This window comes from Manis javanica, chromosome 8 (assembly GCF_040802235.1).
Source record: "Manis javanica isolate MJ-LG chromosome 8, MJ_LKY, whole genome shotgun sequence".
Taxonomy (NCBI): Eukaryota; Metazoa; Chordata; class Mammalia; order Pholidota; family Manidae; genus Manis; species Manis javanica.
The window spans coordinates 65,350,096-65,364,150 of record NC_133163.1 but is presented as its reverse complement, the minus strand read 5'-3'; the positions used below and the strand labels follow the sequence as shown (position 1 = coordinate 65,364,150).

At 35.3% G+C, this 14,055-nt stretch overlaps 1 protein-coding gene across 6 annotated transcripts in view; it reads left to right on the top strand.

The window, feature by feature from the left end:
• The window catches only part of AKAP6 (A-kinase anchoring protein 6), a 627,130-nt gene that overhangs the window by 518,244 nt on the left and 94,831 nt on the right, over nucleotides 1-14,055 (top strand). For all 6 annotated transcript variants that reach the window (XM_036999333.2, XM_073211384.1, XM_073211383.1 and 3 more), the window contains 2 exons: nucleotides 3,925-4,071; nucleotides 7,108-7,332. In XM_036999333.2, the coding sequence (XP_036855228.2) occupies nucleotides 3,925-4,071; nucleotides 7,108-7,332 (372 nt within the window). The remainder of the gene's footprint in view (nucleotides 1-3,924; nucleotides 4,072-7,107; nucleotides 7,333-14,055) is intronic.

The window sequence follows — 14,055 nt, the reverse complement described above, 5'->3', positions numbered from 1 at the left end:
CCCTATTTTATTATTATCAAGAAAATTCTTTGGTTTAATTATTGTGTCTTTCATAGCCAAAACTTCACTCTCCCCTCAGCAATGTCTGGTCTCTTTTCAGCATAACCAACAGAAGCACCATACAAAAGTCTTACAATGGATGTCTTAATCTCTCTGTGTGCTTTTAGAGCATTATTTTGAATTCCATCATGCTGCCTTTTTTCTTTCCTCTTCTGAAGTTTTATTACAGCAGCAGAATTCCCAGGGAGCTTTGGGGGCAAGGTTCACATAATATAGCCCTGAAGTTTTGCTTAGGTGGAATCTGTCCACCCCATTCCTGGCCATCTTTTGATGATCCTTCTATTTCAAAAAGATTCACTGGGTAGAGTCTTATAACATTAGCTGTATGTAGTTTATTTTTTATTTTTTTATTTACTAGACAGTGAGCATCTACAACCCTTTCATGATGCTTGCTTTCTCTGACCTCACAGTGACAAGGCATCTTGTTCTTTAACATTGAGGGAGGCAGAAAAATGCTTGAGTTGCTCAATGTGTGCCTTCTATACCAGTTTCAAAATGGCTTATTCTTCTGGTTTCCATGGTGACAATTAACACTGTTTCAAGGCATTGTTCCAGTCTCCATTTGGGCAGAATTTTCGGTGTGATTTTTAACAAAAAAAAAAAAAAAGGTTTAGGAGGGAAAAAAGCCTTTAACATAACTGTCAAAAAAGTTATCTCAATCAAGTCTTCATGCATTTCTAACTATATTTACTTCAGAAATCTCTGTTTTTGCTGGCTTTGTTTCCTAATTCAATTTTGACATCTTAAAAAGTGAATAAGGATTTTCTAAAATCTTCTTAAACTCTTGGTTAAAACATTGAGTGTATGTAGTTATTTTTAACTCTTGTTTTTTAAGTTTTATATATATGTATACAGACACACACACACACACACACAGGAGTGGCATTTAGAATAGGAGTTAGGGGGTGTCTTTAATTTAGATCATTCACACATTATTAGGAAGCTTCATTAGTCAAAATTGAATTGGCCAAGCAAATACATTTAATAATGTAAATATACCCTTTCAATAGAGTATATTTTGTTTTTGACTAGACAGAGAGGCCCACAGCAGGTGCTGTGGCAAAATTAAATACTAGATGCTTATTTACCTTAGCATTTAAGAAAAGCCACCTGACTTTAACTTTGTTAATCTCATTTTTGGGTATACAAGAGTAGGCCATATCACAACATCCCCAGACCACAGGACACAATGGGGCAGTCTGCTCACTTACTGCTGTGGGTAGAATGAATATGAAGATTAAATTATCTTCTCACCCCAGGATAAAACAGCCCTACTTGATAGGATGACTGAGAACTGATAGAGCCTGCAGTTAGTTCTCTATATAATGCTTCTAAAAAAATGTTGGAGAGAGAAGACCAAAAAGATACTTGCACCAACAAAAATCTAACAGTCCTGGTATTATTACATATATATATATATATATATATATATATATATATATATATATATATATATATATATATATATATATATATATATATATACACATATACAGCTTGTGACCCTAAATCATATCAGATTCAACCTTCAGAGTACTTCAGAAATTAAAATAAATATTTTCACCTTAGGTTACATGACATTCTAGTACCTTAAATGCACATACCAATACATCTACAATTAGATGGATTCTCTCATCTTTTATAGTTTGAAGGCATTGTCCATCAATCACATTGTTCATCAAGCTGTTTACACAGTAGGTTACATGGTGACAAGATGGAGAGCACACAGAAAGACAAGGTTTTTTAATGTAATAACCTATAATCGATGACTGCATCTACCACATTTCACAAATTATTTTGTTATGCCTGAAATTAATTTCTTTTTATATTTTTATTATTATAAGACTGTCATTTTCATGGGACACATCTAAACTGTTCTCTTTCTTGACTGATCTGCTGTGTAGGAACCATTAAAAGTTGGGATAAGACAGGGCATGAGCTTATCACAAGTGAAAGTCATAACTGGGCAAGGCTGCTCCTAGGTGGCATAGCCAGAGGATTCCCTGTCTATTAATGCATGTGGCATAAGCTATAGCCTTGACTAGGATTCCTCTGCCTGCCTGAAATACTGGTTCCTCCAATATTATGTCAAAGAAGTCTCACCAAATTAATTATGTAAATTTTTGTCAGCAACTTCATTGTTAGATGGGAATCTGATTACATAAAGCACACTGCCCTGTCCTCCAGTCATCACTCTGATAAATAAAACCCTATCTATATTTCTAGAATACTTGCTCAGTGTAGAGTCCAGAAAACTCAAGTGGACAGTGTGTTATTCTAAGTATTGGAGTAATGTGGTCCTGGTAATTGTCTACCATTAGAAAATGCAATCAGAATTTCCCATGAATCACAGGCCAAATTCTGAAAAAGCTATAAGGCAACTCTTGATTTTTTTCATTATGCATATTCATGTAATTTTGGATACTCTGACACCCTGCTCAACATTCATTAATACTATGAAATGCTCTAAATCACCTCATTTAAAACATTTTATTCTGTGATCCACAAATGACTAACATTTGGGGAAGTTTACATAATACAAATAATGTGCATGCATAGTGTAAATGAAAGATTAAAATAAGAAACTAAAAGTATGCAAACATATGCGCACAAATGCTGAGGATCTATTAACCTTAACAAATATTTCACACCTTTTCCTTTAGCTGCTTCCTATTGTATTTTAGTTTGGGCTTCCATATAATATCTTGTTTCCAAGGTGAATAAAATCGCCCAAGTGCATGGGCATGTTTTGAACTCGTTGATTTGCTACTTTGCCCAGACAAAAGCTTTTCTTATTAGATCTGATAAAGTGCTCATCTGATAAATTAGCTCAGTTTGGGCAGTAGAGCAGTCCTACCAATGAAGGGCCTCCCGAGCTAACTTTTGTGCCTCAAGAAAAGAAGTTTTGAAACTGCCATTATATTTTGGAAATGTATTAAAATTGTAAAATGTGTTTAATATTTTAACTAGAATCTATTTTTTTACCCAGAAAATTTACATAAAAAAACATCAGAGATGTTTTTACATGTATTTAAAAAATACAGCCACAGTCATTTATAGCTGTCTAAAATATAGGACTTTCTAACCATAAACTTATCCAAGTAGAGTTATTTGAAGAGAATCACTATAACAACTGTCATATTAAATAGCACTTACATTATCTCTAGCAAAACATGTTTCAGGAGAGACTCTTTTGACAGTTTGTTATAATACAGTATAAATCGGGGGATAGGGTTCTGTTATCGGTTGTGATGTTTGAGTACATTTTACAGTAATCAATAAGGAAGCATAGATTTGTGACTATTCCTAAAGCACTGGTTTCCTTTTTCCTCTCTTTATATGCCTCTTCTCCAAAGCCACACAGAGTTTTTAAGTAAAAGAAAAATGTCAAAATGTTAACTGAGAATTCAGGGGACTTACAGGATTAAGTTACACAATCCTGAGGGCTGACTTAATCTACACCACTCTGATACTGGTCCTTTGTGGGACAGAGAGGAGAGATGTGCAGCACTCTGGAGCCAAATGTTAACCAAAAAATAACGAATATTAAATCTCTCTAGACCAGGTATTTTCCTATTTGGAATATTATAAGTTAAAGATCAAAAGTGTGTTTTTAAATTTAAATATGTGCTTTAAACTTTAGTTAAAAAAGACATGAATATTACTCAATGTATGTGTAATCCATGTATTTTTAACTGTTTTCAGCAGTATTCCTCAACTTAGTATTCCTCACTTAGGCTTAGCCTTCCCTTGAAGTATACTGGAAATAAGAACTTTTAACAAAACTGAGCATCACTAACTGTGCTCACAGATCTTCTAGGAACACCTCTCTCCCTAATAATCTCTCTCTCTCTTCTGTTTTAGCGATACAGTGTGGAAATGTCCATCAGGGACCTGAAAAAGATGGAGCTGCTTAGTAAGGTTGAAGCTTTGAAGAAAGGTGGCGTTTTACTACCAAATGATCTCCTTGAAAAAGTGGATTCAATTAATGAAAAATGGGAACTGCTTGGGGTATTTGCATTTTTATTACTGTTTGCTGGTTATATGTGTATTTTTTGTGTAGTGAAGTACTCTATCTGTCTGATTTCTAATTTGAGGCACAAATATCTCTTTCAATTCACTACCTTCATTTCAAACAAGCTACTCATGCTATAATGGGGGAAAAACACTGTTTTTCCTCTTCTGTTGATTTTTTTTTTTTTACTCTGCGCTTGTCTCCTCTCAGGTTTTAATAATTTTGGCTCTTTAATACATAAAAAAGTAAGTAAAATATGCCATGTATTATGGGTATGCACCAAGTCAACTATAATACAGTATATCTGATATACACTGACTGTCATGCTTGAATGAATGTTAATAGAATTTATTCTGAAGGCACATGTTCGAGACATCCACTGTTTAACTATTTACTGTACCCTTCAGATGAAAAGTGGAGTTGTCACTGTAGCTTCCAAGTCACACTCAGGCCACCGAAACAAAGATACAAATCTGACCCAAATCTGACTGGCAGAATTAAATTGGTCTCCGTTTTGTGCCTCAATTTCCAGCTCACTTTTAACAAAAGCCAAAAAAAAAAAAAGTTTCATGTAATTCATTTCACGCAATGATGGGCTGGGTCTCAGCCAAAGACTGAGATGCAAGAATCTGGCAAAAAGGCAATCTAGAGATTCCGTCACCCAGAGACCAGGATGGCACTGTGCAGGAGAGAGTGCTGTCCTTTTGTTGGAAGACAGCTGAGAGAGAGAGAGGTTAAACTGTATTTTTTCATCAACTTCCCTCCTAAATTGCCTTCACTTCAAATGAAGGGTAAGCTAAATTTGTCAATTACTTAAATGATGAATTACAACAGCTAAGTATGGGTGGTGTCCGTTATGGAGCATAATTTTGCATGCCTTCCATTTCCTGCCTTTTTTTTAATTTTAAAGAAATAATAATCCAAAAATATTTTGAATAAGAAACTTTCCATGTACCTTGATGACTTGGAGGAATGCCAGTGTTCAGTTTATGCCATGCTTAATCTAGGTGATTAAAAACTGCAAGTTTAAATCCTTGCTTTCTCATCTAAATTCACTACCGTCTGCAGTTGTGCAGAGCAACTTAAAACGTTAAAAGTTTTTACTCTGACCTATTGTTACATTACTTTTTGATAGTAATTAAAGGCTTTTACTTTATAATACAGTATTTAAGTCAGAACCTACCAAGTTTTACAGAATTCATTGCTCTCATACAGGAGAAATGGGGCTAGTGTGTGACATTTTACAAGGTTGTTTACTAAACGGATGAGAATGACAACTTTCTGTGCTTGATAGATAAAGTGTTAGTCTATGTTGTATCTTCATGTATGTCCAATTTGATAAATAACTAACAACAATCCTTTTTGAAAATTGTGTGAAGTATGTTGATTGCTTTCTCAACAAAATTTTTAAGTCAACACAGTATTTTTAAAAGAAACAGACTATTTAGCTATCCTTTATGAGTTAGGTATCTTAAAAATGGTTGCCATTTTGACACAAGTATCATTCAAATACAACATATAGAATTTTATAATGGTTAGAGGAAGAGAAAAATAGAGGGAAGATTTTAACACAACCGATGGCACACTAACACCACCATGCACACTGTTTTAATTGGCATGATTACATTTTAATGGCATGAAAAAAATTTAAAGACAAGGGTTTTAACTTCTAACAATAGTAAAATAGAGGGATATGGTTTTTAATATTACTTTCATCTAAGGTGAACAGTGTGGAATGGAAATACATTAGAATGAAATGTCAGTGGTGCGTACAGTTTAATCTGTGAAATTTTGTCCCCTGTGCTGCATATTACTCTGTCTCAATTGCATATTAAACAACCCTATCAAGGCAGGCATTGGCATCTGCTCTGCTGACACAAATTGTGAATTAAATGAAATTGATGTCCTCTGTCGTGTATTTATGAAGACGGACCATTCTCTGAAGTATTCTGTTTATGAAGAATTTATGATTGCAAACTGTTCCAGAACAAAAAAGTGGCAATAAATTCTTTTTTGTGACCCTACCCTCCAAGGGCATTGATTTCACCTCCTGCTGCTACTTTCGTTACAGCATAAAAACAATAGCTAAATCTGGATTCCACTGAGGGTCTTCAAATTATCAATATTTGCACCATGAAAATACAAGGGTGTTGCCAAGAAAGGCTATTTTTCTGTTATGATCCCTAAAGATACTGTTTACAGAATGCCATACAACAGATGAATGTTTGCTGACTTAATTTTATTTGTGTTTTAAAGGCTTATTTTGGTAGGTGTGATTCATCATTATAGATTAACTCCTACCGACTCTCCAAAGAGTTTTTTCCACCAAAAAATTTTTAAAACCCTTCCTGACTTCACCTTCATACCATAGTACTTAATCTAAGAAGGCTTCAAGTGTAGGTGGACTGAGACTTACTATAAAACATATATTAGAAAGTCCAGCATCCACAAATGCAAAGTGGGAAGAACTGTGGGGTTGAACAATTTTCAAGTTAAGTAAAATCAACAATAGCACCAAGGCTACCTCTTCTTAGCAGCCCTCAGTCGTACGGTATGGGGAATTGTACTTCAAAACAATGAAAAAGGGAATTTAATTCTCCATGCACTATCTTCCCTTAGCCTCTTTAGTATATTGATTAAAGTCAGACTTCTGTCTCCTGAAAATTGTATGTGGAAAATTTTTTACTGTAAACTCCTGTCATGAGAATTCAAATGAATTTTTATAACAGGGACCATGGTGAACTTTTGGGTCAAATCTCCTTTCTGTTAAAGGAAATTATACGTGAATGAGGTCTTCTTAAGCCTCTAATGGTAGTCAGAACACACATCGCTCAAGCGCTCAAAAATCTTAAATGGAACAGTGAGTTCATCTGAACCGACAGTCATTTGTGAGGTAGCAGGTGCCACAGGACCCCTTCCAGGTGGCTCTTGTTACCAACCAAACTGTGGTATGTGTTGGTCCCTAAGCTAATCTATTTTTTTGGTTTTTGTTGTTGGTGTGTCTTGTTTTTGTTTTTACTGTGATGTATTAGAAAACCTTAGGAGAGAAGACCCAGGACACAACGGCGGGGCACAGTGGGTCAGGTCCCCGTGACCTGCTCTCTCCTGAGAGCGGAAGCCTGGTAAGGCAGCTGGAGGTCAGGATCAAAGAACTGAAAGGGTGGCTAAGAGATACGGAGCTCTTCATCTTCAATTCCTGTCTGAGACAAGAAAAGGAAGGAACAATGAATGCTGAGAAACAACTGCAATACTTTAAGGTAATAAAAAAACAATCAAAGTTGATAAAAAGCTTTCTTTATGGTGGGGATGAAATATTTATCAAGTACATAAAGTATTATACCCGTGTATCTATGTATCACTGTGCACTTAAATGTTTCCTTGAATTTATAGACTCCATCCACATTTCTGATATTCCAGCTTTTGTATGTGTATAAAGATGAACATTTAGCATATCAAATATACATTGTATAGAAGAAATCTCTGCTGCTTGTTGTGTTTTATGTAGTGTGCAGGGAGGGCTTTGAAATTAAAAGCAGACCAAAAACAAACCCTAAAGATTACTGAGGATTTTGGTAGGCAGACCGAAATGTTCTAAAATAATGTGGCTAAAACTACTTTCAGAAATTGGTATGATAAAAGCACATTATGTAATCGAAGACCATTAATATTAACAAACAGAAATGTAACTTTTACATATGAAAGAATCAACTATTCATGGAGAGAAGAAATAAAGTAAAAGAGGTTCCTATATTGCAGGCATACTCCTTGTAGAAAAATGCCAACCTTAGCAACACAGGTGTGTGCCTGTTCACTGCATGTCCATGAAGAAGAAGCCTTCCCCCCTGCTTATGTCCATGGTTTACACAGTATCTATTTAAAAGCAATTTAAAATTCAAATATTTTCCTCTTATTGCTCACACCGGCCTGTCCTGCATGAACCCTTTATAAATGCAGTGATTCTTCAGGCTCTGCCTGGAGTCAGCCAGAGGCTTTGGGGTTGTAGAATAGAAAGTCGGTGTCCAGAAACCTTCTGTCATGAAAGATCCTAAAAAGGAGACAGGGAAAATACAAGAAGGAAAGCACTTTTGGGGACCAAGCAACTGTTTCTTCTCAAAACCTTCCACAACCAGGTTTTATTTATCTCACACCCTCTGCCCTGCATTCCTCCAGCAATCAATCAGAGAATTTAATCACATGGGGTTCACTTTCCCTCTGCCATACGGACAGGCTCTCCTGCTCATCTGCATACCCCAAGGAGAGGCATTCTCAAAGGTGAGATCACAATACTTGCCAGTAAACTCTGTGCATTGCACACTTACAAATGGTTTTGCTTGGAAACCTCCTCTTCTGCCATTGACTTGACAAAACCAAACTGGAAGTTAAATGAACTTGCCTACGTAAGTGCATTTCACTGCCTAATATCTAATATCCTTATGATTTGTTATTTCATCTTTACTTGTCTCACACAAACCCCCATTGCAGGAAAATGGAGTCTTAAAATGGAACTTAACATGTACCATATAAAGCATCCCGATCATTAGTAGGTTGGATGTTGTGAGATACATTTTTTTCTCTCTACTATCTATATTGCAGCTAAATTTAGTAAGCTGATCAGCGGCCCCAGCCAGTTGTGTGACCTTGGTTATGTATCTCATATAATACCTTAGTGCTTCAATTTATTCATCAGTAAAATGGGATGCTGATAGTATTTATCTCACACATTTTTGAGCTCACATATGTAAATTATTATTTCTACTTTTTGTAATGGTGCATTCATAAGGGTTAGAAATCTCAACATTATAAGCTCAAATGTGTTATATATAACTGGAAACAATAACAATAAGGAAGTTTGTTATTATAATTATTTACATACCTACTTACCTACCCACATACCTCATATACAGAGATTTTAAAATAACATTTTTCCCCCAAATTCACTGTTATTATAAATGGAAGTATGAGCAGTTCTGCATCAATTTTGTTGATGCTTTCAAAGGACATTAGCTTTATGCTTTAGCTTTGTATGGTATCATCACCATCATTTTAAGCTAGCTCCTACTAACAAATTTAAAAGAGTTTAAGAGACAGAAACAGAAAAGGAGAGAGAGAGGACGCCCGGCTTCCAGATCATTAGCTAATTCCTAGGAGTCCTAGTCATTTGCTAACTAACACTTTCTAGCCACTACAGGAATATTCACTACACTTTATTCCATTTTTACTATGTGCATCTTAGAGGCTGAATGTAATCATAGAATTTTTATTTCAAAAGTACCAGAGACTATCACATGCTTTTTGCTATTTTATTTCTTTTCTTCAAAGATATTTTTTCTTAGAGTATTTTTTTGTTTTATGTGTCATTATTCATTAAACTAACTGCTTTTACACCCCACATTTATTTATTTAGCTATTTAAAAAATAATATAATAAATACAGAGACTTTCCTACCTCAAACAAAGGGCAGGACCTTAAGTAATGTACACCTCACCATATGGTTTCTCCAGCCTTATTCCATGCCCTGCTCTTCTTGCCTAAGGTAATCATGAACCCCATATTCTCTATTCCCTTGTTTTCTTCTGATAGGAAAGAATATTTTTTATTTTAGTTGTTTTTAACTTAATTAAAAGGTAACCGTGCTGTATGTTATCTTTTTGTACTTTCTTTTTATTTTACTATTATAATGCCAAGCTTCATTCTTGTCATTGAATAGGGTTCTAATTCACTTTTTTGACAATTGTGTAATATTCTATTTTGAGTATATACATGTATCTCATTGAATGCTAATAGCAACCTTAGGAGGTTTGTATTGGGATCCTGATTTTGCAGATACAGAAACAGGCATATGGAAGTTAAGTTTTGTGTGTCCAAGGCCACATATAATGAGTTGTAGAATTAAGTTTTAAATCCAGGTGTGTGTGACTCTAAAGCCCATTTTCTGGACTACAATGCAAATTGACATTTACATATATTTACTGATATTTACTGAATGCCTTTCCATGCCAGAGGACTCAAAAGGAAGAGCAAAACAGAACTAAATGTCCTTATTTCTTTGTGGTAGGTTTATCAGTCACAGTCTTCAGCAGTTTGGCCCATGTAGCAAATAGCTTTAGCTACTGAGGATCTTGGGAGGTGCAGATATTTGTTTTGCTTTCTACTTTTGTAATGTATCAATGTAAATTATTTTGTCATGTGTCATTTTTTAAATTGAAACTTCTCAAATATTTTGAGGTTATGGAGCCCTAATGATTTTTCCTTATGACCTGAAACTCTAGTCCCTTACAAAGTTTTGACCTTGAGGCATTTGATCAGATAAGCAAAGTGGATCTAGCATGATGGCACTTTTTTTTTTAAAGGAAGTTTATGCATGTCTGTTGGAATAAATCTTTCCTAGCCAAGTTTTCAAATATTCCTGGGCTGTTTACTCTTTAGCTTTTAGTGTATGATTAGTGTTTTGTATATTACATTCATTGAAAAAATGAAACCAAATGTTTGTAATACAATAATAATGTAACATAATGTTTATAACCTGTCAAAATCATAATTGGTAATAAGCATATGCAGAATAAAAACTTTTTACTTAACGCATGTCCAAAGAACAGATATCCTCTGTCTTTCTAAGTGATAAAACCACTCAATAGGAGAGTTAGTAAAGACTGTTTATGTGTGGTGAACTCTTTGCCATCTCCACCTTTTCTTAGGGGTTGCCAAATGCCTCCTGCCACCACTAGTCACACAAAGAACAGGCTTTATCCACAGGGTTTAGCTTTATGGTTCACTGTTCTCTAAAATCTCAGGCTTTTAATAGAATGAATTATTTTATATGATACCTAGAGTGATGGTAGATAAGCCACAATGCTCTACCCAGGGAACAAGAGGGAGGGTGCTGCGTATAAAAAGGAAAACCCATCACTTTGTAGACACAACTGGATAAGAGTAAGGATCAGAATCTTAAGTTTTCAGAGAACGAGAAAAAGCAATTGTGGAATGTATTCTTTTTCTTTAAGGCAATAAGTATGATAAATGTTTGATTAGACATAAGACAAAATTCTGCCTAAGAAAGAAAGAGTCAAAGCCCAGCACGGAGAGGCAGGAAGGTGTGGGTGCCTTGGGACAGAAATGCAGAATTGTCAAGGAGTGAACACTCCGTGACAGCAAATGCAGGGAGCACGTCAGAGATGTAATGAGGCCAGCTGGCAAAGGATCCCTCAGAGCTGTGTGTACACAGCTCCAATGCCATTGGCTGGGAAGCACTACTTTTCAGTGATGACCCTTCAGAGAGAAAAGAAAAGGATTACTTGATCATATGTTCCTTGTATCCCATAACCAAATTCATTATTCTAAAGACTCAGATTGGGGAGAAATTATCCATTACCAGCTAAAGGAAGCTGCAACACTGACGGGCCCAGAACCAGCCTGGGAAGGACAAGTTTACACCTGCCAAGAGGTTCTGTCATCAGGAAGGTGGATGAGTGAAATCGATTTGGGAACCTTATCAATGATTAAAGGTCCCAAATTTGCTTAGCAATTTAAATTTGACCACACACTTTTATATATGTTATTATACATAACCCTTGCACTAATTATGGAAGTTGAAAATTGTGATGACTTTCTTATGTGTGTGTTTATTTTTGTGAATGAAGAAATTCAGATGTGAAAAGTTAATGTGACTTGTTACAATCCACACAGCAAACAACAGCACAGACAGAGCAAAAGCCATGATCTTTGGGTTCAAATTCCAATATTCTCCCATCTGGAGACCCCTCAAATTAGACCCTCCCATTTGCTAATCCTTCAAAATAAACACTGAAGCCTTGTTTTATTCTAAATCAAGAGTTGGCAAAAATTTTCTGTAAAAGACCCCATAATACAATCTCTGTTACAATTACTTAGCTCAGCTTTTGTAGCATGAAAGTAGCCACAGACAATATGTAAATGAATAAATACAGTGTGTTCAATAAAGCTAATTTACAAAATGTTTACAAAAGCAGACTGTGGGCGGGATTTGGCTCATGGGCCTTAGTTTCCAAGACCCTGCTCTAGATCACAAAAATTATCATAAACATGGTGATGGCTACCATCTGCAGCTGCTTTATGGAATTGCATTAGAAGGAAAAAGACATTCTTTTAATAATTGTAACAATGACAACTAATGTTTATTCAATGTTCAGAAGAAGTTGCAGTTTCTAAATGTTTTACCTGCATTTGCTTATTTAATCCTCATCACATTCCTGAGGCAGGCAGTTTATTATCCCCTATTTATAGATGAGAAAACAGAGGCAGGGAGAATTGAAGTTTGTTACTCAAGGTCATACTGTTGTAAGTGATACACCCAAAAGTCAAAGCTAGAAAGTCTGTTTTAGAATCTGCCTCTACTTTGTAGACTCAGTAGTTCTTGCTTCAAAGATATATTTCTGAAAAGAAAAAAAAATACATTAACTGGGAGGTTATTCTACTGTTCTTCAAGTATACCATTTCTGAATACTTGGCAGCCAGCTGGTGGAAGTCAGTGAGTCAATATTTTAAATCTTGGTAATTAAAATTTTTAGAGTAGAATCTTTAAAAGGATTTCAAATTAACTATGAAATGTGTAGCATACTAAATAATTAGTCTAAAAAGGAATATCACTACTGTACTTTAACAAAATAAAGAGATAAAGAGCTAAATACAGTCACTATGCTTTAAGAAATGTTTTCCCAAATCTTACTGTATAATTTCCAGAAATAAAAAAGGACTAGCCTATCCAAGGCATTTAGAGGGAATTTCTCATGTCTACCATAAGCCAATATCAAATAGCACCATAAATAATTACACTTCCTGTGTTTCCCCCAAAAACCCAAATTTTTAAGGAGATTAGGTTAAAAGATGAGAGAAAATTATTTTGAAAGTTTTGAGATATGAGAAAGAAGGCCTTGGTTCCTACAGGTCCAGAACCAGCCATTCCAGGAACCTTTACAAACCTTGTCATGATGATGTTGTCAAAGCTGCAGAGAGTTTGCAGTCATGCACGCCGGCTGTACCAGAAGCATGCATAGTGCTTTCAGTATCAACAGACATCAGACAGGTTTTATTCCTTTTACATGATTTAGACAAGTTTTTTTTAAAAAAAGCTATTCTATTAACTGTGTGTTCATCAAAAGAAAATACTGAATTCAGCCTTTTATCAGTTATTTTTCCCCACCATATGTAAAAATCCATTACCTAACACTTCTTTGGAAGTAATTTAACATAATTGGGTACAATCCAGAACTACCTTTTAAAAATTTGGCTGGGTTAAAGTTGAAATTCAAAGATAGACTTAAATAAATGTTATTCATACTACCATCTGGGAGTAGTAGGAAGACCCACAGAAAATTTTTATAGGCAATCCCAGTGCAGCCTTCTAAAGTAAAATAAAATGGAACAACAAAGGCCTAATTCTTTCTGGGTACACCTTTTACTAGAAGATGCTGAATGATTCTGTGACAGGGATGTTCTTCCCCTGAGTTGAGGATGCAAAGATATAGCAGTGTATTCGAGTACATTTCATTTGTATCACTTGTGTTATTTCTAACCAGATTTATGGAAGTTAAAGCCTGCAATGCTAATATAGAAAGACGAAGAAGAGATGTCTTCCATCCTTCATTGATGCCTAGAAAACCAGATAGGACTGCTCAGAAACCACAGTGATGAACGTTGCTGTTCTTAGTTGATATCTTAACATTAATTAAATGTTATTTTGATTAGTAAACTCATATTAGGAAGAAACTGGGAGAACAGAACTGCAAAGGTATCTCCATGCTCTCCATTCTAGGTAAGTGCAGGATTGGAGTACTGGATCTCATCTCCGTCGTGTAGGGCCTTAAGCATTTAGGTTCAAGATGCTTGGATTTATCCTGGCTCTGCCTGATTCTAGTCCGTGATCTTCCTTATCAGATTTCTCATAAAGGGGAATAATACTATCACTTATGTTAGAGTGGTTATGATTGTTAAATGAGATAATATAT